At 38.2% G+C, this 24,908-nt stretch overlaps 1 protein-coding gene and 1 long non-coding RNA gene across 4 annotated transcripts in view; one reads left to right on the plus strand and one right to left on the minus strand.

Annotated features, from left to right (window-relative positions):
* The window catches only part of tox2 (TOX high mobility group box family member 2), a 126,311-nt gene that overhangs the window by 81,457 nt on the left and 19,946 nt on the right, over positions 1-24,908 (plus strand). For all 3 annotated transcript variants that reach the window (XM_088005748.1, XM_088005747.1, XM_014990957.2), the window contains exon 4: positions 11,159-11,446. In XM_088005748.1, the coding sequence (XP_087861874.1) occupies positions 11,159-11,446 (288 nt within the window). The remainder of the gene's footprint in view (positions 1-11,158; positions 11,447-24,908) is intronic.
* Positions 8,184-9,642, minus strand: LOC106914108 (uncharacterized). Its single transcript, XR_015762883.1, has 2 exons — positions 9,569-9,642; positions 8,184-9,300 (listed from the first exon to the last, which is right to left on the minus strand). It is a non-coding gene; the product is annotated as an uncharacterized LOC106914108 (long non-coding RNA).

Below are 24,908 nucleotides of genomic sequence, written 5' to 3' on the forward strand. Positions count from 1 at the left end.
GGACATCTATTTAATTCTACACCTTAGTAAAAGTACCACATGCTCGCATGTTTTCAAGGCATCCAACATTGGCATGGGGGTTTTCTTTGAATGAGAGTGCTAACACATTAATGATGACAGCAATGGTGAGCAGATTTTGAGTTTAATTATTTATATCAAAGTTTAATTAGTGTGAATGCTTTTGAGGGTTTTACTATGAAAAGATTTAAACATTAAAGGGTGAAATATCAGAGTTAAACAATAGCTGTCTTAGACTTGCATCTAACTTAAATGCAACAGGGGAAGTAAGGCAAATCTTCAGTTATTTTCAATTGCAAAAAGAGAAGTACATGCATTTAGTGCATTTTATATAGCCCCCATACCCTATGGTGAGGAATCACTTTGATGTTCATAAAATGGATTATTTTAGTGTTCACTTACAGAACATGCCTACAACTTTGAACATTTCAGTTTCTTTCTATTGCGAAGCAAACAACGCAGAGGAAATAACACGAAATAACAGAAAACTTTGGTGTGCATAACTATCACCCCCCTCCAATTCAGTACAGTGTAGAACCACTTTTTGCAGCAATTACAGCTGCAAGCCACTTTGGATGAGTCTCTATGATCTTGTCACGTCTTGACACTGAGATTTTGTCCATTTCTCAAGGCAAAATTGTTCAATCTCCTTCAAGTTAAATGGTTTCAGTTGCTGAACACCAATCTTCAAGTCTAACCACAGATTCTAGGTCTAGGCTTTGACTGGGCCATTCCAATATATTTACACATTTCCCCTTAAGCCATTTGAGTGTAGCTTCAGCAGTATGCTTTGGGTCATAGTCCTGTTGGAAAGTAAACCTTTGTCGTAGTCTCAAATTGCTTACTGACTGAAGCAAGTTTTGGTCAATAGCATTTCTGTATATTCCATCGCTGCCTTGACTCAGACTAGTTTTCCAGTCGCTGTTGCTGAAAACATCCCCGAAGTATGATGCTGCCACCACCATGCTTCATTGTGGGGATGTTGTTCTTGGGGTGATGAGATTTATTAATTTCAGACGGTGGTTTTCTTGGTTGCTGAATAGTTACATTTTGGTCTCATCTGACCAAAGCTCCCTCCTTGACACATTTCTGGAGTCTTCCACATGCCTTTTGGTAAACTCAAAAGGAGTCTTTCTGTTTTTGTCCGTAAGTAAAAGCGTTCTCCTGGCCACTCCAAGCCTAGCTCAGTGAAGTGTATGTCTTATTGTGGTCGTAGGGAGAGATACTTCAGAACTCTGCAGCTTCTTCAGGATTAACTTTGGCCTCTGTGCTGCCTCTGTACTAAAGCCCTCATCACACCGTACCCTGTTTTACTGGACAGTCTTCTCTTGGCAGGTTTGTTTTGATACTACTTTTTTTTTTTTTTTTTCTATTTGATGATATTGGATTTAATGGTGATCTTCTGAGATTGATATATATATATATTTTTACAAATCAACCCTGATTTGTACTTTTTAACAACTTTGTTTCTGACTTGTTTGGAGGTTTCCTTGGTTGTCATGGTATTGTTTGGTTAGTGGGTGTGTTGGAGCCTATGGGGCCTCTCAAAACAGTTGTATAAATACTGACAGATCATGTGATACTTAGATTACACACAGGTGGACTTCATTTCACTAAACATGTGACTTCTGAAGATAAATGGTTGCACCAAACTTTCTAGGGGCTTCACTACCAAGAGGTGTGAATACTTTCTCAAGTGAGTGTATATCTGTATGTAGGTTAAAAAGAATATGGTAGAATTTGTTACATTCTACTGCTACCTGCCATAAAGCTTCGCACCGAAGGAACATATGATGACTGTTACATGAATATTACAGCTATTAAAGCTTCTTGCTTCCATCTATTTTAAAGATAGATTTAATCTAGAACTTTCTTACAACTGGTTTCCTCGTGCATTAATATTAAAATGTTCAAAAAAATGCAATAAATCATCCAATGACGAATACATTTGTTAGTTCTATCTGGTAAAAATATGCAGAGCAAAATTTTAAAAAAAGGATTTGATTTTGTAGTATTTTGTGCACACTGTTACAAGAATAAAAACAACATGCCATCTCACACCTGATTAGATTACAACTCGAATGGCCTGAGGTTATCATAACACATTTCTGCTATCAGACACACTTAAATCCTTTACACAGATTATTACCATGATTACCAAAACCTTTCAATTACAGTTACTTGAGCAAGTATTTAAACTTATTTTCACCTATTCAGATAGCATCAGGTCATTTTGCAAGCTACTAAAACCAAAAGCAAAACAAAAATGATATTGGAAAAATGTTAGAGATCTTTAAATTAATTTGTCGACATAAATTCCTAAATGACCTAATGAATGTCACTCCGTGGTTTACAGAAGAAAAAACAACAACAAAAAAAACATCTTTATCCAGATATTTATTTTAAATGTTCCACATCTCTGTTCCAGGCTCAGTGTGGAACCTTTTTTTTTTGTGACACATGAAGTGCAAGTTGCAGCACAGAACCAGTAAGAGACAGGGATGTTCATTGACACTCGAGAGCTGTCTCCTCCGTTCCCCTCCACTCACAACCAGCCTCTTATTAACAATGGCACCAGGAGTGCGAGGGTCCAGATGTTAGTCTCCTGCTCCCACCAGCTGTGCCAGCCACTGATACACAGCCTCATTGACTCTGAAGCAGGCACACAAGCAGAGCTGACATCACAGCCACACACACACACACACGTACACGCAGATGCACAGATAGGACGCACTGTCTTAAAACTGGATTTTATTTGAGAAAAGTAGGTATGAGAGCGAAAACATTGAGAAGTAATTGCACAAAGACACATTCACCATAAATGCACAGACTGGATCCACTTTCTCCATCCTCACGCTCTTTTACACCCTTTTTCTCCTGGGCTAGAGTTATCAGCAGCGTTATTTGAGGGTGACAGGATCCTAACAATTACGAGAATAATGCATGTTTGTTTGGATGACTGCGCCATCAGCACTCCCTTTGTCATTTTGAACATTGTGACAGTCAGTCGGTACTCATCCACCACCCTTTATTCTGCTGTTTTTGTCCATTTACTTCTTCTTATAACAATAATTACTTTTGTCATTCACACACAGTGGCACAATTGTCCACACACTAATGGTAATTTCTAACTGGGGGCACGGACAGACGACAACTGTGCAGTTGAGCTTACCAGCTGCTGTTTGTTGGCCTTGTTGTACTTCTGTCAACTCATAAATCAGCAATATCAGTAGCTGCTATTTAGCATTGCAGAACAGGCAATGAGCAAGGTTTAAAAGGCTTGTCCCTGTTAACAAGGCATGGCTGCTCCCAACAGGAAGAGACAGAGGAGAAATAATACTCTATTTTTGCCAAAGCAACACTGTAATTCTAGATTCACCCTGTCAGGCAATAAGTTTGATTATGGTCCTCATTTGAAATGTTGGATATGTCTCTTTCCTCCCCTCCCCCCTTATTTTCTGCTCCCTCTTCTCCTCTCCCTCTCTGCTCACCCCTTCCTCCCCCTCCACCATCCTCAGCAGTATCAGCATTGGCATCACTCTGACTCTGGATCACTATTGGGAAACCTGAGCACCCGTGTTTTTACCTTTCTCCCCCAACCACATTGGAGGAGATCATGATTGTCACTGATATCGCTGCATCTGCATGTCCTCGCAACCACGACAATCTGAAATCTTGTCTGTTGACACGGCGCCTGATTAAATGTCCATACAAACTTTTACATCGGTTTGGTGGAGAGCCTAATCTTGCTCTGAAAACTTGATGGCAGTGCAGTTGTTGCAGCTGACAGAATTAAGTGCGACTGGCGAGAGGGGATGGGAGAGAGGCAGACGAAAAGACAAAAAGAGCAACGAGAGCCTATGACATATTTTCAATATATCCAAGAAAAAAATAGGAATAAAAGGAAGAGATTTGTCAGTGAAGGCAGCTAATATTTAGTCACTTGCATCAACTTGCAGATTTAGAGAGAAAGCATGCGTGAAGCAGGGAGTAAGAGGGAGGTTGTGTTTATTATTTGATAAAGCCTCCCTTATAACCTCGGCATGTTGTGCAACAGCTCTGGCTCTCCTTCAACTCTGCGGTGTGCCACTTCAAATTAGTCGCTCGTGGAGAGGGCCTGCCCCGTCTTTGCAAAATGCATTAGTACACCACTCAGAACCTCGTACAGCCTAGGGTTAAACACAAATTATATCATTTCTGTCATCCAATCAAATCACACTGACCCTTGGACCTGGGAGATGAGTCAAATGCATAATGAAATATGACATCGCACAAAAGCTCTGATTGTAATCTGTTCTGACACGCGATCAGATGGAGATGACCTCTTGACCTCGACTGACAAGTGAGACGAGTACTGGGAATAGGATACACAGGGGAGAACGAGGAAAGGAAACATGAAAGGAAAGGTGGGGTAGGGAGGTATATGCAATTATAAAGGCTGGTTTTAGTCAATGAGGATTAGTTCGTAATCAGCTGAGTATCTGGGGGTGAATGAGGCCATTTTCAGCTTTTGACAGCAATTATACACTCCTTTCCCTCTATATTTTCACTCCCGCTGGGCTTTATGTTCTTGAATGAGTGCATGCCATCAACCTATCTCCCTTTCTGCTCCACCATTCCCTCTCCCAATGCACATTTTCACAGGACATCCCTTTCAACAGTGCTCTTTTTTTTCAAATAGCAAAATAGTGACAGATAAATAATACAATTTGGCTATTTGAGAGTGAGATTTGTTGACAGGAAGGTATGGTGACAGCGGGTAATCGGGGTCAGGCTAGATGCTGTGCATGGACCAAAACTGGTTTGGGTTTAAAGGGGAAAAAACTGGCCAGTGTTAGACCAGCTGAGAGAAGAGGGGGGGGGGGGGGGTGTAGGATGGCTGCAACTGGATCCTCGGCATTCTCCCCCTCCCATTTGTTGGGCTCTATGGTGTGTTGATACCCTCTAACTTGGTATTGTAGTAGAGTAAGAGCTATGGCTTTAATTAAGCCCGAGATGATGGACAGAAGAGATGGATAGATAAGGAGAGGGATGATGAAGAAATGGAGTAACAAAAACAAAAAGCAAAGAGCTCATGCTATTTAAATTTGAAGATCTTTGTAGTCAGACAACAACTATTTGTCTTGCAAACAAGATCTGTTGTAAACAGGATAATTCACAAATGTAAACTGTAGTCTTGCTTGGCAAGAATGAATGAAACGAAGAAAAATGATGAAAGCTTTTATAAATCATTCCAAACATAAATCAACCGTTTTCTTTACAATCACATGGGAAGAAGAGATAACAGGTCTTTCCTCTGAGTGCAGAGGGCTGCATAGTGGAAATGGAAAAGTGTTGGAACGAAGGGTGTCGAAGGTGATGGAAGTGGTGGTGTTGTGCGAGGGATTTCAGGCATAAATCACCCGTGTGACAACGCACTCCAATAGGCAGATAAGTGCACATTAGTTGTAAGACAGATATGTCATCATCTTCCTTCTAGTTGTCTTTCCTACCCCTGGGACGAATCTAAGCTCTTTTTCTCTGTAGAAAATAAGAGCCAGGTGTGACTATGGAGCTCTCAAACTCTTGTTTTGCTGACTCATTTTCCACTATATAAAAACATTCAGTGTTCCAACTTTGAGTTAACATAAATTGTGTTACAGAAGGATTCATATCTTGTCTACATTGTGCCAAGTTTTGATATTTTAGTGCAATACAAAGTAATTGCACTACTTTGCAATTACTTTGTAAATTAGGTTTTTTTAAAGTTTTTTTTTACATTAAAGATGTTAAAAAATATAATTATGAAAAAAGGGGCGTAGTTACTCTGATATCCCCAAATAAATGTCAGTGCAGCTAATTCCAAGTCCATTCATTAATGAATAGAGTTCACCTTTGTGTCATCCGTTTTCTCTATATATACAGTTGCAGTATACCTCAAAAAAGGTTTTTAGTCTACAGAACATGAAATCTCCAGATGAAATCCAGATCTCTGGAGGAGTCGTGTTCAGGTGGGATGACGTATTGACAGGAGAGCTAGTTGTCTAAATTCCACTAATCTGACCTTTATGAAAGAGTATAAAGAAGAGTGAATGAATGAAACCCCATTTACAGTTTGCCATGAGCCACACAGATAACACAGCAAACATATGGAAGGAGGACTCAGAAAATGAACTCTGCTGATAAAATGAAAAACATGAAAAATGAGAAGTACAAAAGCAACATGAGAAATTATCTTTTGTTCATCCTGTCACATCTGCTCTGCTTCAAAAATGATTTACTTTGAGCAGTGTTATATTCCATCTATGTAAACATAATGTGCCACTTAATTTAAAGAAGTTCTGGGTGCCCTAAGCATTTGTGGTTAGTCCACCCTAATGGCTGGCAACGACTCTGGACACTAACTACTTTTGCAAAGGTAAAAACCTAAGTCACTCATTGCAATCGCCTTTGCTGTGCTATTTCAGCAAGTTATTTTTTTTATCAAAATCCCACAAAAGTGGAAAAAAAGAGATTTAAATAAGTGATCATTTTGTCTTCCATCAGACTGGTTTATCACCTCATATTTACAGTTCACAATGCAACAACAGCAGACCAAGATTATGTTTCTTACTTCCATAAAAAGGCATTCAGCTTTTTATCGTGCAAATTAATTATATTTGACAGCGGAACATTTCTATAATGGATATACAATTTAATACGAACTGGATGATGTCCTAAATCCTGATTTCTACAGGCACCACAACAATAATCTAATAAGAAGAAGAATATAGAGATAATGAGCCATTAGCCACAGTCAATATCATCTCCAGAAGGCCTTGAGTACTCAGGCAGTGTTACAGAGGGAGTTGGAGATCTGTGCCAAGTAAAAGACAAGCTGGAAAGCTCCCCAATCAATGTTTTTTTTTCCTCTCTCAGTCCCAGACCAACTGTCTATTCATCTGTTTCTCTCGAAATGAAAGGTGTGCTGGTATGCAACACTTGCAGCCGAGAGATCTGTGTCTTAATTAAATCGTTGCAGATTGTGTTTCTCTCGCTGTGCAGACAGCATACTGTGCGTTGGAAACAATGTTCCCTATAGTGTCTTGCAAGGAGCAGATGAGGTTAATAAAAGATGTTTCTGTGTTGGATTAAAATCTGTGTAGTGACGCTTTTAGACAAAGTGTTTGCTTCATAATTAAACTCTGAGGAATATCAAAAGAAAGAAGAGACATTTGTCTCCAAAAACATGCCATGTGACACACTGTTTGAATTGCCTTTGTGTGGATTTGGCTTTTAAAGAAGACTAAAGTATACATAAACCAAGCTGTACATGCAGTTTTGTGCTTGCAATTTCATTCTGAACAGTGGCATAATGAATAATTTATCTTGCCACAATCCAACTGGGAATGTCCTTGCTATTTACATTTTATCATCAAGGGCACTGGATGGACCGTCACAGCGATGTAACACATGACACATCTCCACTCCTCGTCCTGTTTGCACAATCAAATGCAGCAGACGAGAGACCCACTGAAAACATCGTTCCAGACCTCTGCCGTTTATTGATAAAGGATGAGGGGAAAACAACAGTTTGATGAACATGCTTTGTGATGACTCAACATGATTTTCCTTCGGATTACCTGGTGCTCTCGCACAGCGAACATATGAGTAAACGGTGGCTAAAAGGGGGACACACACGAGGGACTCAATTCACACAATATAAACAGTGTTTACAGCAGACAATTTAGTTTCCTTCCAACAATTATGAGGGGAATTGAATCTCAGGAAATGTTTGTTTTCTTGTCCATTAGGCCACACAATAAGAGCATTCCCAAAGGCTTACAGACACATCTGTCTTTAAAGGACAGTCCAGTAAATTTATAGAAGCTTGCTTTCAGTCTATTTTAGGACCAAGTAGGGGAGACCGGGTATGGTTGTAACACTTTTTGCTCCAGCACCTTTAACTCACAGAATGTTTGAGCTAGAGTTTTCAAACTTTTATACAAAATACCCACATTTGTTTACTACAAATGGCACCAATTCAAACATCTGCAAGAATATCACAGACCTCATGAGTTCATGTCAAATACATGGTGTCCCTTTGTTACAACCTACCCCGATAGCGGGGTAGGTTGTAACACCTGCTGGGGTAAGTTGTAACAATTAGACAAAAGAAGCAAAAACAGAGGCCACAACATGTGATATGTTTCAAAAAGATGTTTACTGAATTAAAAGAACAATACAAGAACAATGTCTCTCTCTCTCTGTGTGTGTGACTGACCATAACTCAAATATACTCTGTGTGTGCATGTGTGTAAATTATTCTACTACAACAAACTTTCTTAACATGTAATGTATGCTTAAAGAACACTGAACATGTAGGTCTAACAAAAAACAATGTCAATGTGTGTGTATGTTTGTGTCTATGTGTGTGTATCCTTAATCAGAGTCACAGTGGTGACAAATGAATGATGGTAGCCCAGGAGTGCAGGCTTGGTGGGCCCAAAGACTGCATAAGGCACATTTTACCCACACTTCCTGTGGCTTTGAGTTGCCAAATAGCTCCTTACAGACAATACAAAAATATTCATCGTCTGAGGTCTCAGAATCCTTAGCGTTGGCTTTTAACATTTTCTTGGCAGGCTTTCTCTTCTTCCTCTTTAGCTTGCCTGTATTCTTTGCAAAGAAACTCTTCCTTACATGTTTGCTTCCTCTTCTCTGTTCTTCTTCCATCAGTGCTTCTTTCACTGGTGTGTCATTGAGTATTTCAGATTTCCTTTTCTTCCTGATCCTGTCAGTTGTTTTCCTTGGCCCTGCTTTTGGAAATGGCCGCATAGCCAAAGGATTGTATGGCTAACCAGGAGACACCCCCGAGGTGCTTGGCTCATCTGGAGCACAGGACATGTTCACATCAATAACTGCAGAGGAGCCAGAAGTAGTAGTCTCCAGGTGAGTTGGTGGAGACTGTGGCTGGAAAGCTCCAGATGTCAGTGATGTACCTGGGTCGGGACGGTCAGTGACTTGTGAGGGTGCATAGTCACACTCCTCAAAAATGTCAGGATTGAAGGGCCAAATACCAGTGGATTGGAAACCGGCTTGAATGTTTTTCAGTGTTGCAGCTGCAGGCAGAGCAGTCTTCACAATACCTGGAATATCATATATCGTCTTGGCAGGATTCATCTTCATCCAGGCATCACTTGCGGCGTTCACCATTTTCTTAAATGGGGCGTAGACACTGTGATCCAGTGGCTGATGTTTATGGCAACAGTGGGGAGGGGAAGGTAAGTAGCATCAGTCTTTTGTATTCACTGCCTAGGCATTCTGTAAAATGATTAAAATAAAAATATTCTTAGTTGTATGTAAGGGGATGGTTGTAACACTTTTTAAAGATGTGTTACAACCCACCCCAACCCTGTCAGCCATGTTTAGCTAGCTGTAGTAGCATAACGGTTTGAAATTAGCACGGGAAAATGCATCACATTTTGCCTGAGAAATTACACTTTCATCTAATGTAAGTCATATGGTTTTATCTGCAACAGTATAAGTACTAAACAAAATATAGTCATGATCAAAAAATTTACTTTCTTACCTCAAAATCTGTTTTTTCTCCTTAGTATCTGCATGTGCCTGTTTCCAGCCTTGACAATCACAATATGGGATTGGGGAGGAAGCGAGTAAATGCTGAAATGATCATGTGACTCCTATCTTATCCCTGATTGGTGGAACTGGTGGTGTTACAACTCTCCCCATGTTACAACCATACCCGGTCTCCCCTAAATCAAATTAAGACAAGAACAATAAATCCTTGATGTTTTTTTTATTTATGTGTGTTGTGAAACATTTGGGTAAAAACAAAATTCTCTGCATATTTGTTCACTGGAATTAAATTATTGATTGCCTGCGATTAAAATCGCTCTCTGGGAAGCTGACGTTCATTTCACAAACACTAAACTGAGATCTGTAGAATTGGGACGGGTAGGTTCAGGGAGATTTTCCTACTTAAAAATATAGAAATTTTCATTTGAAAACTGAACTTGCATTTACTCAGATGATCTGAAAGTCTGACATACTGCCAACTCAGAAAAAAATACTTTTTCTTGGTACTGTACACGGAATGAATACCAGAATGCAAAATGCAAAAAGAGAGAGAGAGAGAGAAACAAAAACAGGATAAATTAGGACTCAGTGTAGTTTGCATTTCTGGTATGCATGAATGTGTTTATACTTTACCCTTTCCTCATTCTAACCAGGAAGCATCTTTGCCGTTTTACAAATTTTTTATGCTACTTGCCAAAAAATACTTTTTTTTCCCCCTCATTCATTCTGAAACAATATTGAGTGAAACAAGAAAAAAAAAGTACCCTGTATCCTCTCTCCTTTTCCTATCTCTTCATGGTCCTTATTTTCCAAAAGTATCTGTTTGAGAGATAAATGACCACTCTGCTGCCGAGGATGACAGCCTACACAAAGATGATATTGAATTGATTTCAGAAATGTTGCAGAACTGACTGCTTGATGTATACCGCTAGACATGAATCATAAAAATTCTATTAAAAACCCCTTGAATAGCTGACACCAGAATATTATTTGTGATGATTAATTTGACTCAGTCATTACAATGGGAGTCAAGTTGGATCATCTCAGACAAAATTGCTTTTCATTCCCCGTTGAATTTCCCTGCTATTTTTCTTTTCTTCCTGCTCTGTGCAGGACTCTGATCTGATTGGACTTATAGTGTTTGAGCAGCAGCTAACACATGCATTGGTTTTCTTTATCACCAAGGTCAGGCACTCCATGTTTGCATCTAAAATTAGATGTTTGATGTTTGGTTGAAAACAATTGTTTGTTTGTTTTTTTTCCCAAGAAGCGAAACACTAAATGAAATAAATTTGCAAATTAAAATAATTCAGTATTACTTGATGTATCACAATACATGTGTTAAGGATATATATTTGTTGTCTTTTCTCTCTTTGAAACAACTAGAACACCACATTTGGTTAAAAACTTGATCTCCATTTTTTACCATGTGGCATAGTTTTCTGTCGTAGGGATAGCCATCAAATGCCTCAGATAACTATCTCTTGCTTTAGAAAATCTTCTCTTAAGTTTCATATGACTCTATTTGATTATATGATTGTTTTCTCCTTCTATTTCTCGCTTTGTTTATCCATCCTGTCAGAGCTACACAGGCCAGACGGGCAGCGGCGGGGGAGGAGGCGGAGGAGGCGGCACTTCAAGTGGAAACGGGACTGGGGACGAAGACTATGAGATCCCACCAATCACTCCACCCAACCACCCCGAGCCACCTCTTCTTCACCTGATGGAGCATGACTCTACGGGCTACCTCTGTCATTCGCTGCCACACAATGGGCTCATCAACCCATACTCGTACACTGAGCTGCCAACGCTCATGATGTCGAACATGTTGGCACAGGACAGCCACCTTGTCTCCAGTCAAATGCCCTCGGTGAGTAAAACTGCCTTGATTTTGCATCCAATAATGGGCTTTGGTAGGATCCAGTGCAAAGCTGGATAAGCGTATTACCTACAGATGTTTGAGCCCATTTAATAATAAAAAAAACTAAAATTTTTAACTCCACTAACTTTAATTTGTAAAAAGCAAATTTACTTTAAAATAAAGTAAATTTAAAGTACATTTGCGTTATTCTTTGTAATCTGAAGTTCACAGAACACCTGCACCTCCAACATTTAAAAGCAACCAAAAAAAAACATGTGATGTTTTGCAATGATTTAATGTTTGAATGATATTGATGTTGATGAATGATTTCTATAGTGAAACAGATCATGCTCCAAAAACGTTAATGTAATTTTCAAGACAAGTAGACGTAGGCCAAGTGGAGGGAACAGATGATTGTTCAGGGGCTGCCTTGTCAGCTGTAATGCATGGAGAAAAGGATTGTGGGTAAATCCATCAGCATCATATCTGCCTCGACGGCATGCATCGGTCAATCTGTCAAACATGAATACATGCTGATTACTCCCTCAGCTCCAAACACACACACACACACACAAAAAAAAAACGCTCGTCTGCAAATTAGCATCTCAAAACCGTAATTGCTTTTGTGGGAACTGCTGCAAGAAGCAGGTTTCTATCAGAACAGCACAACAATCTGCAGAAGGTTTAAGTATGAAATGTAAACGCACATGCTGCTGTCTTTATTCCCGTGTTGTAGATGCAGCATTAAATATGTGATTTATGGTTGAATTTGAAGGTGAATTTGAAGTTCAAGTTATTCAGATAAGTCTTTTGTTCGTCACTGTGCAGCAAATATGTAAGTGTTTGACTAAAAATTGTTCCTCTTAAGTTTGGCAGTGTCAGATCTGAATGCATCCATTTGGAAGCAGAAGGCATTGATGTTTTTCATTGATTTCAGCACTGAGATCCCAGTGAAACAAATTACATGGTAAACCATGTTAACATAAAAAAAATATATATTCTTCTTATGTGGAGGCTTAAGGTAAAGGAATTCATGCCCTTGTAATTTACTGGATAATGACAGATATCATAAACTGGCACAGAAATAGTTTCTGCCAGCTGTGCCTTTTTTGTAATTTTTATAAATCCCCCAAAGCATTTTGGATGATAGCTGTTTCTCATCGGTCTTTATCATTATAATTATCAGAGATTCTCAGAGTGTTTTGTAAGATTATGAAGCAGATAAGAGTGTCTGCTTCAGTATACTGTAGACATACACAGATGCATATCAAGGTCAAGTGTGATGTATCATGTTCATCACAAACAGAGGGGAGAGGGGTAAACAGCAATTGAAATAGATCTTGATAAAGATCTCAAATGCAAACATCTTATGCATTATATATATATTGCAGGAATATTCCCCTGATGTATTAGCTTCACATGTCATCTGTCTTTATATTCATTTCACATTTTGGTCATGACCTTTACTGTGGAGACATTGCTTGATTGGCCAGTCTTTCACTCCACCGTCAGCGCGTGTTTGTTTGTGCTGGAAAGAACCACGCTTCGGTTTTAATGGGGCTGAATACAGTCGGCTGCGCGATAAAAATGCATGAGATTCCGAATGTGCAGCGAGCGCAACATATCGAACAGAAATTTGAACAAATAATCTCCAATTGCAAGGGTTATTTCTTGTGAGTGCTGTTTTGATAACCCTGGATCATATAAAGATTATTTTTGGAGACGAGACTGAATGCTTTGCCCAGTTTAAATTAGGTTCTGAAAGTGCCACGTTACTGTTCTAAACAGTGTACATTTTTAGATTTGCAAGTGCAAGACTAAAGCAAAGCAGCACATACAATAATTAAGACGAAAGAAAACAGTATATTTATTTTTTCACTTGGCCCTCTTTACTCTGATACCACTAAATAAAATCTAGTTCAATCTGCTGCCGTCGAAAGTCATTTAATTATTTGACAAAGATCCTGTATGTAATTTAATTACAGTATAGATGGAGCTGGTTTGCAAATTGCTTAGTGATTTGTGAACCAAGATTGGTGGAAAAAAAACAAAAAAAAAAAACATCCTCAAAAAGCTTCAGAGTACATCTCACAGAGCACCGTTCAGTTTGTCGTCTGATATTTGGGAAGTATCCTACTTGCAAACTGCAGAAAAGTATCACATGGTGACACATAGAGGGGGAACCATTATTATGTAAGGAGGTTTTGATTCGCCTTACACACACACACACACACACACACACACGCACACACACACACACACACACACACATATATAATTTTATGAATTCGTAAAGTAAACTTTAAAATAATCTTTTCATTTCAACTTTCTCTAAAGGAGGCATAGCGATCCTTTTAGTGCCCTGCTTCAACTTCACCCTGAAAAAAGGAGCTTATAAAGCAAACTCTCTCTAAATCAAATACTCTGGCAAAAACTACCAAACCGTAGCGGAGTTTCATTTGTGCTGAGAACCGAGTGTCTATTAAATTGGTGCCTCACCTTGACACAGTCTGTTGAACAGAGTAATTAAGCAAACTCTGCAGTTCAAACATGAGATGGTATCATTATGAATTCCTCACTTGACATGGGCGGATAAATAGTGTTGGTTAATTCACTTTTTTTCTTTTTTTTGCCTGTTTAGGTTGCATAAAAGTACACCATGCAAAATATCTGCTTCTTGTGTTGACATTGTACTTTTATGTGAGTGTCCAAGTATGTTTATTTATACATTTCTTTGTCTTCACTATAAACAATATCTCTGCCGTTGAAATGGATCCACTACATCTGGAGGTCAGGCCTTATATTCAATCTTGAGCACATTGAAAAAAAAAAAATCCATTAGGGTTCATCTTTCCTGCATCAGCCATTCTATTGTGGTGCTGCAGTGAGATCTGTTTTCATCAAGCAGATTCAATACGTGAGCTGGGCAATGAAAAGAGTGCAATAGAGTTAGATGAGGAGAGGAGAGGTTGGGGGTGACATGGTGGGGTTGGGTGGGGGTGGTTGAGATTGTGGCTGGAAAAGCAAGTACAAATTGTAAAGAAGAATAAAAAAAGGTAACTCTTATTCAAAATGAGCATATAGCTCCAATTTTCTTTACCTCCTGGATTTCATTATTAGATATTTTAGAGATAATTCAGTTGAGTGAAATGAGGTTATTTGATCTCAACGAAAAGCTGAAAGCTGCTGGGTTTTTTTTTCTAAATGTGGCACCATTTGGATTGAAGCATGCACATATTTGAAAGTACTCCAATATGAGTGCAACAATATAAACATATAATAATAAATAGCCTGATTGTATAACCCCAAGGATTCAGGCAAAGTAGCATTTTGGAGTGGTTGATCATAATCACAGGGCTTTTTGGTAAGAATTGATAAGTGGCTTTGCTTGATTGGTTATTTTTTTGGGTGCTTTGTTACTGGCAGACTGATGCAAAGACACAATTTGTTCCCGTTCGTTTTGATGCACTTACAAAAAACACGGCAAAGATAAACCATATTGACGGAAATAAAACATGAATTTTTAGATCTTCAACGTGGTTCTGAAACATGTCTAAGCTTGTCAAGGATGAATTGATGGATGGATGATTCATTTTATAACATTATTTTATGGACATTTTTTTTTTTAGCTCTGTGAAAACCTCTCCTTAAATAAAAAAGACCTTGAAAACAGTTCAAAGAAAACCTAGCACAACTAAAGCTACACATCGAGTAGTCATTTACTGGGGAGCAAAATACTTTTTCTTAAGACATTTTCAGTCTTTTTTCCATACTTTTTTTATTTTATTGTGTGGTTTGTATGTTAGTCCTGTTAAGGTATGTTAAGTTTAGTAAGCTGAAAGTGAGGTACTAACCATCTTTGAGCTGTCTCTGATATGGAAGTAAATAATCTGTGTGGAGACAAAAAGCTTCCCAATCAAGAACTTAAAAACAACATGTTGTTATCTGTCTTTCAGATTACTCTGTTAGATTCTTCAAATTCACCCACACTGATGCTTTTGTCCACTTATTTGTGATTCACTATCCAGATATTGGCAGACTGCACTGACGCACCAACCAATCATCTGTTGCCCCCGGAAGCAAAGTCATTAGACAATAGCAGACAGAATCCCAGACAAGATTATGTCTGCTGAAGGGCTAATGGGGACGTTTAACTGAAATATGGTTTTCTGTTGGTCTGTTTCAGATGTGGTGGCATCAGTTCAGTTAAATTTGCAAAACACAATCATCAAACAAGATGTTAAATAAATCAGGCCGGCGTTGAACTCAGTTAAATTAAGTAGGGTTGGACAAAGTACAATTTTAATTGCCATGGTTTCCTAAGAAAATGTTCCGTTATATATTACCATCAGCAAAGATAGGCTTGTGATGTTGAATTTCCACTGCAGTGTGGAAATTCAGTGTGATGGGGTTCCATAGATGGGAAACTTTTTACAAAATGGCATAAACTAAATATTACAGTCTTGTTTTATAACTAAAATCAAAGTAGAATTTATCTAATTATAGATTTTCGACCCACTCTTAATATTGTAGAAACATCACTGAATTAGCATGTCACATTTGCAGGTTTTTTTATTTTTATTTTTTGATTAGCCTACCACTGTAGAGGCCTTGATGGGTAAGAGCAGGGGACAAATAGTCCTGCCACCCAAATTCTCATTAATCATAATTCTTGTGTAAGCCTTATTACCATATAACTATAAATTAATTTTATTTCATCCATCTGTGTTCTGTATTTGCTTGATCCGATTCAGCTTTGCAGAGTGACTCAGTTATCAGTCACACTTCATCTTAGAAACTAACAAGGCAAATAACCTTAGGGCTGAAAGTTGCCAATTAACCTGACATGTATGTTTTCAATTGTGGAATACAGCTGGAGTACCTGCAGAAAATGCATGCATGAAAACATGCAAAAAATGCAAAGCTGCAACAACTGCAAAGAACTTGTGACATTTGAGCCCAGAGTTCAATGCAACATTAAATCTAATTCAGTAGAGTCAAGAAGAGAAAAAGAAGACGGTTTATGGTACCGTTTTTTCAAATATTTGCTGTCAATCATGATGTCCAACAATTACTCAGATGCAATTTATTAAAATGTTAAAAAAGGGAAAACCTGAAAATAGTTTAATATATCAGCAGCGATATCTGCATCAACTTAAATTAAGCTTATTTATTAATTAATTTGTTTATGCTTCAAATGAATCTATTAAGTTTCTTCAAAACATGTTTATTTATTTATTTTGGTCACTTCATAAGAACAGTTTTGCTTTTCTTATCTTTTAGTTAGCACAAAACCATCAGTTAATCGGATCTGTACAAATATTCGACATGGTGTTTGCTAAACCGTTCCTCTTGGGCTTGTAGTGTTCTTAGGAAAACTAGATTTTCTTGGCTTAATCCACTCATTCATAGTGGAAGTTAATTGAAAATGTGTTTTTTTTCTCTAGTCACAACATGAAAGGCATAATTAACCACTTTCCTAATTTTGTAAGGAGTACATTTTCAGTGCTCATTGTCATTTCTGCTGGTTATTGTGTTGTGGTCTGAAATTGCTCCTGGACTAACTTGATATCTTTGAGAGAGCCCTTTTTCTCTGATGCTCCACTGCACTTGGCAGAGCCTCTCCCTGCTTCTCTCCATTAATGCCCCAACTGTCATAGCATCTACAAGTTCCAAAACACATTAGAAATTTAATAGCCTTGCTCAGGTTGCATTGATCTTATCAATGCAGCCCCAGAACAGATACACATCTCTGTTGCTACCGGTGAATAATTTTTTTGGACTCGCGAGCAAAGTGGCCACATTGTAGTCACTTTCCACTTTAAAAAATACACCCGAACTTGCTGAAAGCAAAGCTGTTTATTCATTGGCTGGAAAAACTTTGTTCTCTGTGAGCCTCACACCTGTGTGCCTAAAATATATTTAAGCTGAAAAGGCCTATATGGTGTTTTAAAATGCTGGCAGCTGGAATAAATTATCTTTGATGAAGTTTTTTGTGCTTCATTCAGAAGGAGCCATCATCAGACCGGCTTGAGTGTGATGTTTTGAATATGTAACAGATGATGAATGTATAATCAGGAAGGTAATGTCATGCATAACAGCAGTGTAAGAGGAGAAAGAGCTATATGCACGAGCTACCCTAGCTCCATCAGGCTCAAAGGTATTATCTCATCATCATCTCAAGTTTTTCTTGAATATAAAATGCAAATTTAGCAGAATATTGGTCAGTGTATTGCTAAAGAGCTGCTGGCTGCATTCATATTCAAATCCATTCTCCTAATTTCTTTTGTTACAACGTTTTAGAGTAATAATTTCCAAACAAGCCCCTTATCCTCAGCTACTGAGGTTAATTATCAAGTAGTAATCCCACCCCGACTGTCATGTTAACTTGGACGGAAGCCTGTGTTTTCGTCTCATGCTTTTGTTTTTCCTCACAAGGTATTAAGTGCTCCTGGCAGGTGCTCGCTCCCCAAGCCTGTGTGAATGAAATATGAGCTGCAATGTCAACTGAACTTGTCACAGACAAGCTGGGATGAATAAATGATAAGAGAGTAGAGGTGTGTTTTAATGTGTTCGCTCGCCGACGGAGGCTCCCAGCTAGGGTATTATCTCCGACTGTACACCTGCTGGTTTTCTGTGTAAACCTGGAACAAAAGGAGATGCTTTAGTAAAGATGCTTTCAAGGAAGAAGAGAATCCCTGTAATTCTAACTTTGTATAAAATATGACATTTCAAAAATCCTGCCGTTAAATGCATTTACAGTTCTCGCCAATATGAACTTTAAAATTGTCTTTTAAGACTTTCTGCTCTTTGGAGCTTATACTGTACCCCCTATTCAGATGAAGAAAACCTATTTCTCCTCTGAAAGACCTTCATTTTCAGGGATTTTTAAAAGGGATTACAGGGTCTGAAAAAAAAAAAAAAGAAATTGATGGAACGTCTGTCGCTTTTCACCACAGTTCAACAAGCCCAGTGATAGAATGGGACTTGCATTACTTATTCCAATGTTTATTCGGGCGTAGATGATTTTGAATGATCAATGCTTCTAGTGGAACAAAAATGCCTTTTGCTTGTTTGATGGCCTCTTGAAATCATCAGCCAGGAGAGAGGATGGTTTCGCTTTAAACTGGTTTCCTTCCTTTTTTTTTTATCCCCTCCACTTTTTGTGTGATTGTTTATTTTCAAATTGTCCCTCAGGTTAATGTTCCATTTTGGTATTTCACACCTCCCTCTCCCATAAATGAACCATCAGCGCTATAAATCACTGGACAAACAGAGACTTGTGCAAATCCTGAAAGGTTCAAAGATTTATGTAACACATTCATGTTTTCCACTTTCTCATTTTAGTACTCCACGGGTAAAGCCGAGCTAATAAAAGGTCCTATTAATATTTCCTGTTGCTTGGCAACGGCAGGCAGCAAGTAATAGCATTCTGCAGAAAAATAGATGACCGATAAGGAAAAATTCAATTCTTTTCTCATCTCCTGGGAGAAAGTGCCTTATTTCTCTGGCAATGTGATATGAAACTGTAGTTGTATATTAAGAAATATTTTAAAAGAAGTAGAGGTTACTTTCCAATTTCACCATTTTAAAGGTTTTTTTTTATTGCATGCTTGCATGGCAACTCGTCTATTTTCTCCACCTTGATAAGGTCAATTAACGTTAATATTATCAAAGGATAAGGTGACTTAATTTCTGCCTAATTTTAAAAAAAAAGTGACGTTATTTCATTTCATTCACACTGGAGGCGTTTTTTTGCAAATAAAATCTTTTATTATAGTCTCGCTTTTCACCGTGATCAAAATACGAACAGTAGCATCTCCCAAGTGGCACTTTTGTAATCATATTTCTGAAGCAGAAGAGTAAAACATGAGCTATCATATTTTTTTTTTTTTTTCCGTGACTTTATCCACGGTAGATGTAATCAACAGCGGTATTCAAGCAAAGAACAGAAGCTAAAGAAAACACAGCTTCAGTCACAGTAGATAGACGGTGTTCTGAGAAGCTGATACAAAGATAAGGAATTTTATATTACACTTAGCCACACACCCCCGCTGAGATTTATCATGGCATGAAATCGTGTCCATATTGCACCGTGCCCCATCTCAGTCATCCATCAGGTTATTCTGCCTCTGGTGGCAGGAGTGTTCAGCCACAGTGGTGGGTGGGGGGAGCTGTGTCGTCTCGCTCTGGGACGCCTCTCCCTCCCCGCCTCACCTCCTGCTGTGCCACCAGCCACCACTTCAAAACAACGCTGCCACTCTGGTTGGTTAACGTGCACAGGAGTGGCTTGAGGCAGGGTGATTAAAAAGACACTTGGTTTATTTGCTTAGCACAGTCCGTAGAGTGTGGGCTGAATTTGGGGACCACAGACGTTTTATCGCAGAAGAGCACAGAATGTAGTTTAAAGAGGTCTTAAGCGTGAGAAACTATGCCGAGATTTTCACAAGATTAAAGAAAAGAGTTCCATTATGACTTCATGTCTACTTTTTGTGTTATCAGCTGAGACCTTACAAAGTGTTCTTGGTGTTCCTTGTTGCTATCATAGATGTGGAGGAAAAAATTAATCAAGGAAAACCTTTAAAGACATCCAAGTCTGTGTTACAGGTTGGTACTTTTAATGGTCACAGTAATCAGTGGTTGATTTATTTGACATTTTGCTGCTATAATAGTTCAAATCTTGACGATAAGGTGAAGATGGCCCCTGTCAGATGTGTGAAATCCTCGGTGAGTCCGTTTTTTACATATTGCTTTGACATGACCTTCAATTGCATGGCATATAGAGTACTGTGTGCTTTTTTCAGAAATATGTGTGCTCTTTGTTGTTTTGTGTTCATTACTTCTGCATTTTTTCTGCCGCCCTGAGCGCACACACACGCACGCATACACACGCGCACGCAGTGTGTTTGACACGGCAGTCAGGAGTCTCATTAGTGGCAGTGGAGGAGCCTTGCCTTCTGCTGTCATGAGTGTGTGTCCCCGCCGCTCCTCACAACCATCTCCTACATGTCATGTCAGCCAAGGCTCTGATTCTCTGACGCTGTGCTTTGTGAGGTGAGCTCAGAGACACACCCGGGCGGAGAGGGAGCAAGAAAGGGGGAGAAAAAGGGACCACAAGAGAGAAAAAGAGAGGGGGGGGGGGTGGAACTGAGGAACAAGAAAGAAAACTAGGGGTGGTAGTGGAAGGGGTTTGGGGGGTGGGGATAAAAGTAAAGGAAGTTCTATCTCACATTATTGGTAATGAGGAACATGGAGGATGGTGCCAAGGGGGACATCATGACATTACTATCTGCAAATCAACCTCTGCTTTTTGCACTGCCTTAGATTCACTCTGAAAAATGTTTAAGGGGCTCATAGTTCTCACAAAAAACAGCAACTTCTTTCTTCAAATTATTCCTCCAGTGATATTATAACACTGTCGCCTGTAATTTTGTTTTTAGACTCAATCCTGTGTTTAAGCAGGTAAAATTTTCTATCTGATCATTTTGAAATAGATTATTTTATTTTATTTTTGTGTTATGTATCTCAGTTTTCTCAATTTCAGAATAAATCATGAACAGTAACAATAACAGTCATTTAATCTGAATGGCTAAAAAATACGGAAGAAAATTATTAAATAAATCCATTTAATAATTCGTAAAATAGCTCGTAAGTTTATCTTCTGCAATATAGGAGTTCCCTTATCTTACATAGAGCACAACATGTTTGACATTTTTAATAAGGCCGAGTACCTCAGTCAGTGCAAATAAAATATAGGCAAAACTTAATAACGTTGACTCACAGTTGGGATAATAATTGTACTGAGGGTCACCAAACATGAAACATGAGGGGTTTTAAAAGATCTTCAGATACCCGAATAGATTTAAAGATGCTCACTAATAACACATATTTGCTATAACTGTTGTAAGAAATATAAAAAAAATTGTTATAAAAAATACTGATGGCTGTTGAGTTTTCTATTTTATCAATATGACCAGAGTTCAGTTAGTTATCTCATTTATTAGCAATACCTGTGCTGAACAGTACGCAAGCACTAGTGCACTTATAGTACTCCCTGATGACATATCGGGATATCTGAGACAATTTTGCTTACTGACTTTGGAATCTTATTATTGTGATTATGATATCTGAATAATTTTGTTTTGTGTAATCCTAACCTTTAAAAGTAAAATTTGTACATTTGTGATTTTTACAAATGATAAATCACAAATAATTTGTGACTTCTGCACTTTATATGTTGACACTCCAGGTCGAATATATGATTTTTACGTTTCAAAGACATGCTCTTTATAGCTTATGACATCTTTTCACCTGTTTATTATTTTTTTAGAGTAGCTTACATTTAAGTTGTCGCTCTTTTCCATGTAGAATAATTTTGTAATCTCAGCCGAGCACAGAAAGTAGAGAAACATGTGGCTTGTAAAGGTGGCTTGGAATATTATATAGATTTGTTACTGAAATGATCAGAGTAATTTGTTTTGACAACACAAAGGGAGCTCTGTTCAAATAAATACTGTACAATAATGGTTTTTTTTCAGTGCTTTGCTTAAAACAACACCACTTACACACTTATATTTTTCTGTTTGAAACATCAGGCATCCACTGTTCATCATATCTCCTTACTTAGCATCTGTCTGATGTCACAAGAAGGCCGACACAGCGCTTTGCCTTTGCTTTCATACATAAGCAGCGCATGATTCATGAATCCACTCTCTTATTAATTCTCCTCAGCTTGTGTAAATGACCCTCCAGGGCATCTATAAGCTTGATAAACCAAAGACACGCATGATAGGAGAGAGAAAGAGAGGAGGAGGAAGTAGGGAAGGAGAGGCGGGAGGCTCCAAGGCTCTTTGAGGAACAGAGTTGTTAGTGCTTTGCCCTCGGGGTAAATGAGAAGTAGCTTTGAGGGCTGCGAGGAGCCGGGTCTGTTCCCAACCTAAAGGCGTGTTTACCACCTTGTTGCGCGCCGGCTGTGCTTTTGAAGGATCAGTCTCGAACGCGCCTCTAATTAAAGCTGTCATGGCCGGGTGCCTGCAGGGATAATGTTCTATTATTATAGTCATTTGTTTCAATTAAACGCTGGCTGATTTTACAATAGCAGCCGTGAACCTGTGTGAGTGAGCCATCACTCCAAACAAGATGGCTCCAGTCAAGCAGTGAGTAGGAGAGGAAGTCTTTGGAGTCACAGAGGCATCGATCACTGTGCAGCTTATTCAAACGGGGCAGGATGGGACGGGGAAATTTCTGATACTGCTGATTAAAAGAGTCAGCAGGTGATTTCTCTTTGAAAACCAAATTAGACGGATATCAAAGAACATCTAAGGACAAAATGCTTCATCATTTTTATATTTTTATTTATAACTTAAAATTTGAAGGCAAATTCTCTTCATATCTTTTAAGCACTCAATTATTATTCTTTTTTGTCTATCTATTGTGTTAAGATTTACAGAATCAATAGCATAATGGACTAGTTTTGTGATGATGCCAGTGCAATGAATTTGCATACTCTTATCTGCCTTGTCAAAGTGAGGGTAAATGGTATAACAACATTAGTTGGTAAATCCCAGAGTTCAGTTGCTGTGCTCAACTATGGAGCATAATTCTCCTTCTTTTCTTATAGAAGGATACACAGCTGTGTATAGGACTTTCTTCCTTTCTTCTTACATCTCAGTGCTGGTGGTCAAATCCCTTTAGCTAAATCAAATGGTGCAGGCAATTGGAGTGGCCATGAAACCATTTCGAAGGTAGGGTCAGCAGGAGCAGAGGGGGAACAATGCCTTTGTGATATTCCATCTCTCACACATTGTGCTACACATAATTGGAAAGCCTTTGTTATTTGACTCCCATTTGACTATGATGTACAAGATGTGAATACAAACACGACAGGCGTAACAAAGGCAGAGGAGCGAGCTCACACCGAGTTTCCTGGCTTTACATCACACTTTGGCTTTGCCTGACTGCCTGTCACCAAAAGTAAAAACCCAACTGCCCCATTTCTGACTTTGGATAGGGATTTTTTTTATAGACATATGCATATATGTATATATGTATACTTTTCTCTACTTTAGGTTTTATACTTTTTATCGTGTCTGATATTGGACAGAAGAGAGTTACAATAAATTGTTCTAAGAAAAAAATATATCACAATCCTATAAAAAAAAATAAAAAAAAAGAATGCAGTGGCCACTACATGATCAAATCAGGGTTCAAAATCTATTTCTGTCTCTCGTACTTGGTAGAAAAAAATGTTAAGTGTCAGTTAAATACCATGAATATACCAGATAATTTTAAAAAAGGTAATGTCTTTCTTTAGAGAAAAATGTAAACACAATTAGAAGAAATAAACTTAAGTATAGACACCAGCTTGTTTTATCAGGTTTTAAATATTTACAACAACTCAAACTGAAAATAATTAAATCCACAGCATGCAAGATCATATTTTCTGGTAATAAGTGCGTACACTTTCCCACTAGAAAGTTGATATTGTTTCCAAACCACCCTTTTACCCAGAGTTACTTTATTTCAGGCTTCCTGCTGTATGCCTCATCAATTATGACTTATCAGTCTGCCTCATGCACACTAAGATGGATGTAAACTGGGATTTTGTGAATGTCACATGTTTGCAATGACATCAAATATACCCTATTATTGGGGATAAGTTCATTGCTTGTCTTTATTTGCTAACATACACAGCTGGCTGACTGTTAGCACTAGTGTCAGCTCTATAACAGGAGGAAATACCAAACTCTCTGGTATATTAATAAAATGAAGTTTCCTTGGGTTTCCTTAAAACCTTAAAACAACTTTGTCTGCCTTTCTTCACTTCTGTTGATCAGAATCCAGCATTTTGGATGTTGCTTAGTCAAATAAGTATGATGTTTTTCTTTTTGTTGCTAAAAATGCTGCAATTTAGAAGTCATAGCTACCCTCCTGCTTTCGATGAAATGTTACCAGCGGTTAATAGAAAGAGCAAAGACCAATTAAATATAGTTGTTCTTTTGTACACTTTTACCTTTCAATTTGAAAGACACCATTAGGAATTAGCATACAGTACCTATGGCAACCGGCAACCTTTATCAGTCTTTCATAATATTTGCACAGCCGTCTGCAACCAGTTTTATTTAGCCCAGGTTTGATGCCACTGTGTGATAACCTCTTGCTTTTTCTTCCTCATACAGGTGAAAGTACCAATTAAAGCACTCAGTTGCAAAAAGAACACTGGAATTATTATAAAAAAATAAATTATTATGGTGACAGTACTTTGAGCAAGAGGCAAGAATTCAGTAATATAACTTAAAGTTGGTTTTTGACACTATATTTTTAAATAGCTATGTAGTTGTGTTAAAATAACTTATTATTTTTTAGATTGCAATGACTTAATGAAATAGGAAACAAAACATGTAAATTTACCACAACAACTGAAGCCACACACATAAAATCAATGAAAAGTTATACTTAATGTAAAATTTTC

Source organism: Poecilia mexicana, unplaced genomic scaffold (assembly GCF_051168715.1).
Source record: "Poecilia mexicana isolate PSO_F unplaced genomic scaffold, ASM5116871v1 scaffold_5, whole genome shotgun sequence".
In the NCBI taxonomy this organism is placed as follows: domain Eukaryota; kingdom Metazoa; phylum Chordata; class Actinopteri; order Cyprinodontiformes; family Poeciliidae; genus Poecilia; species Poecilia mexicana.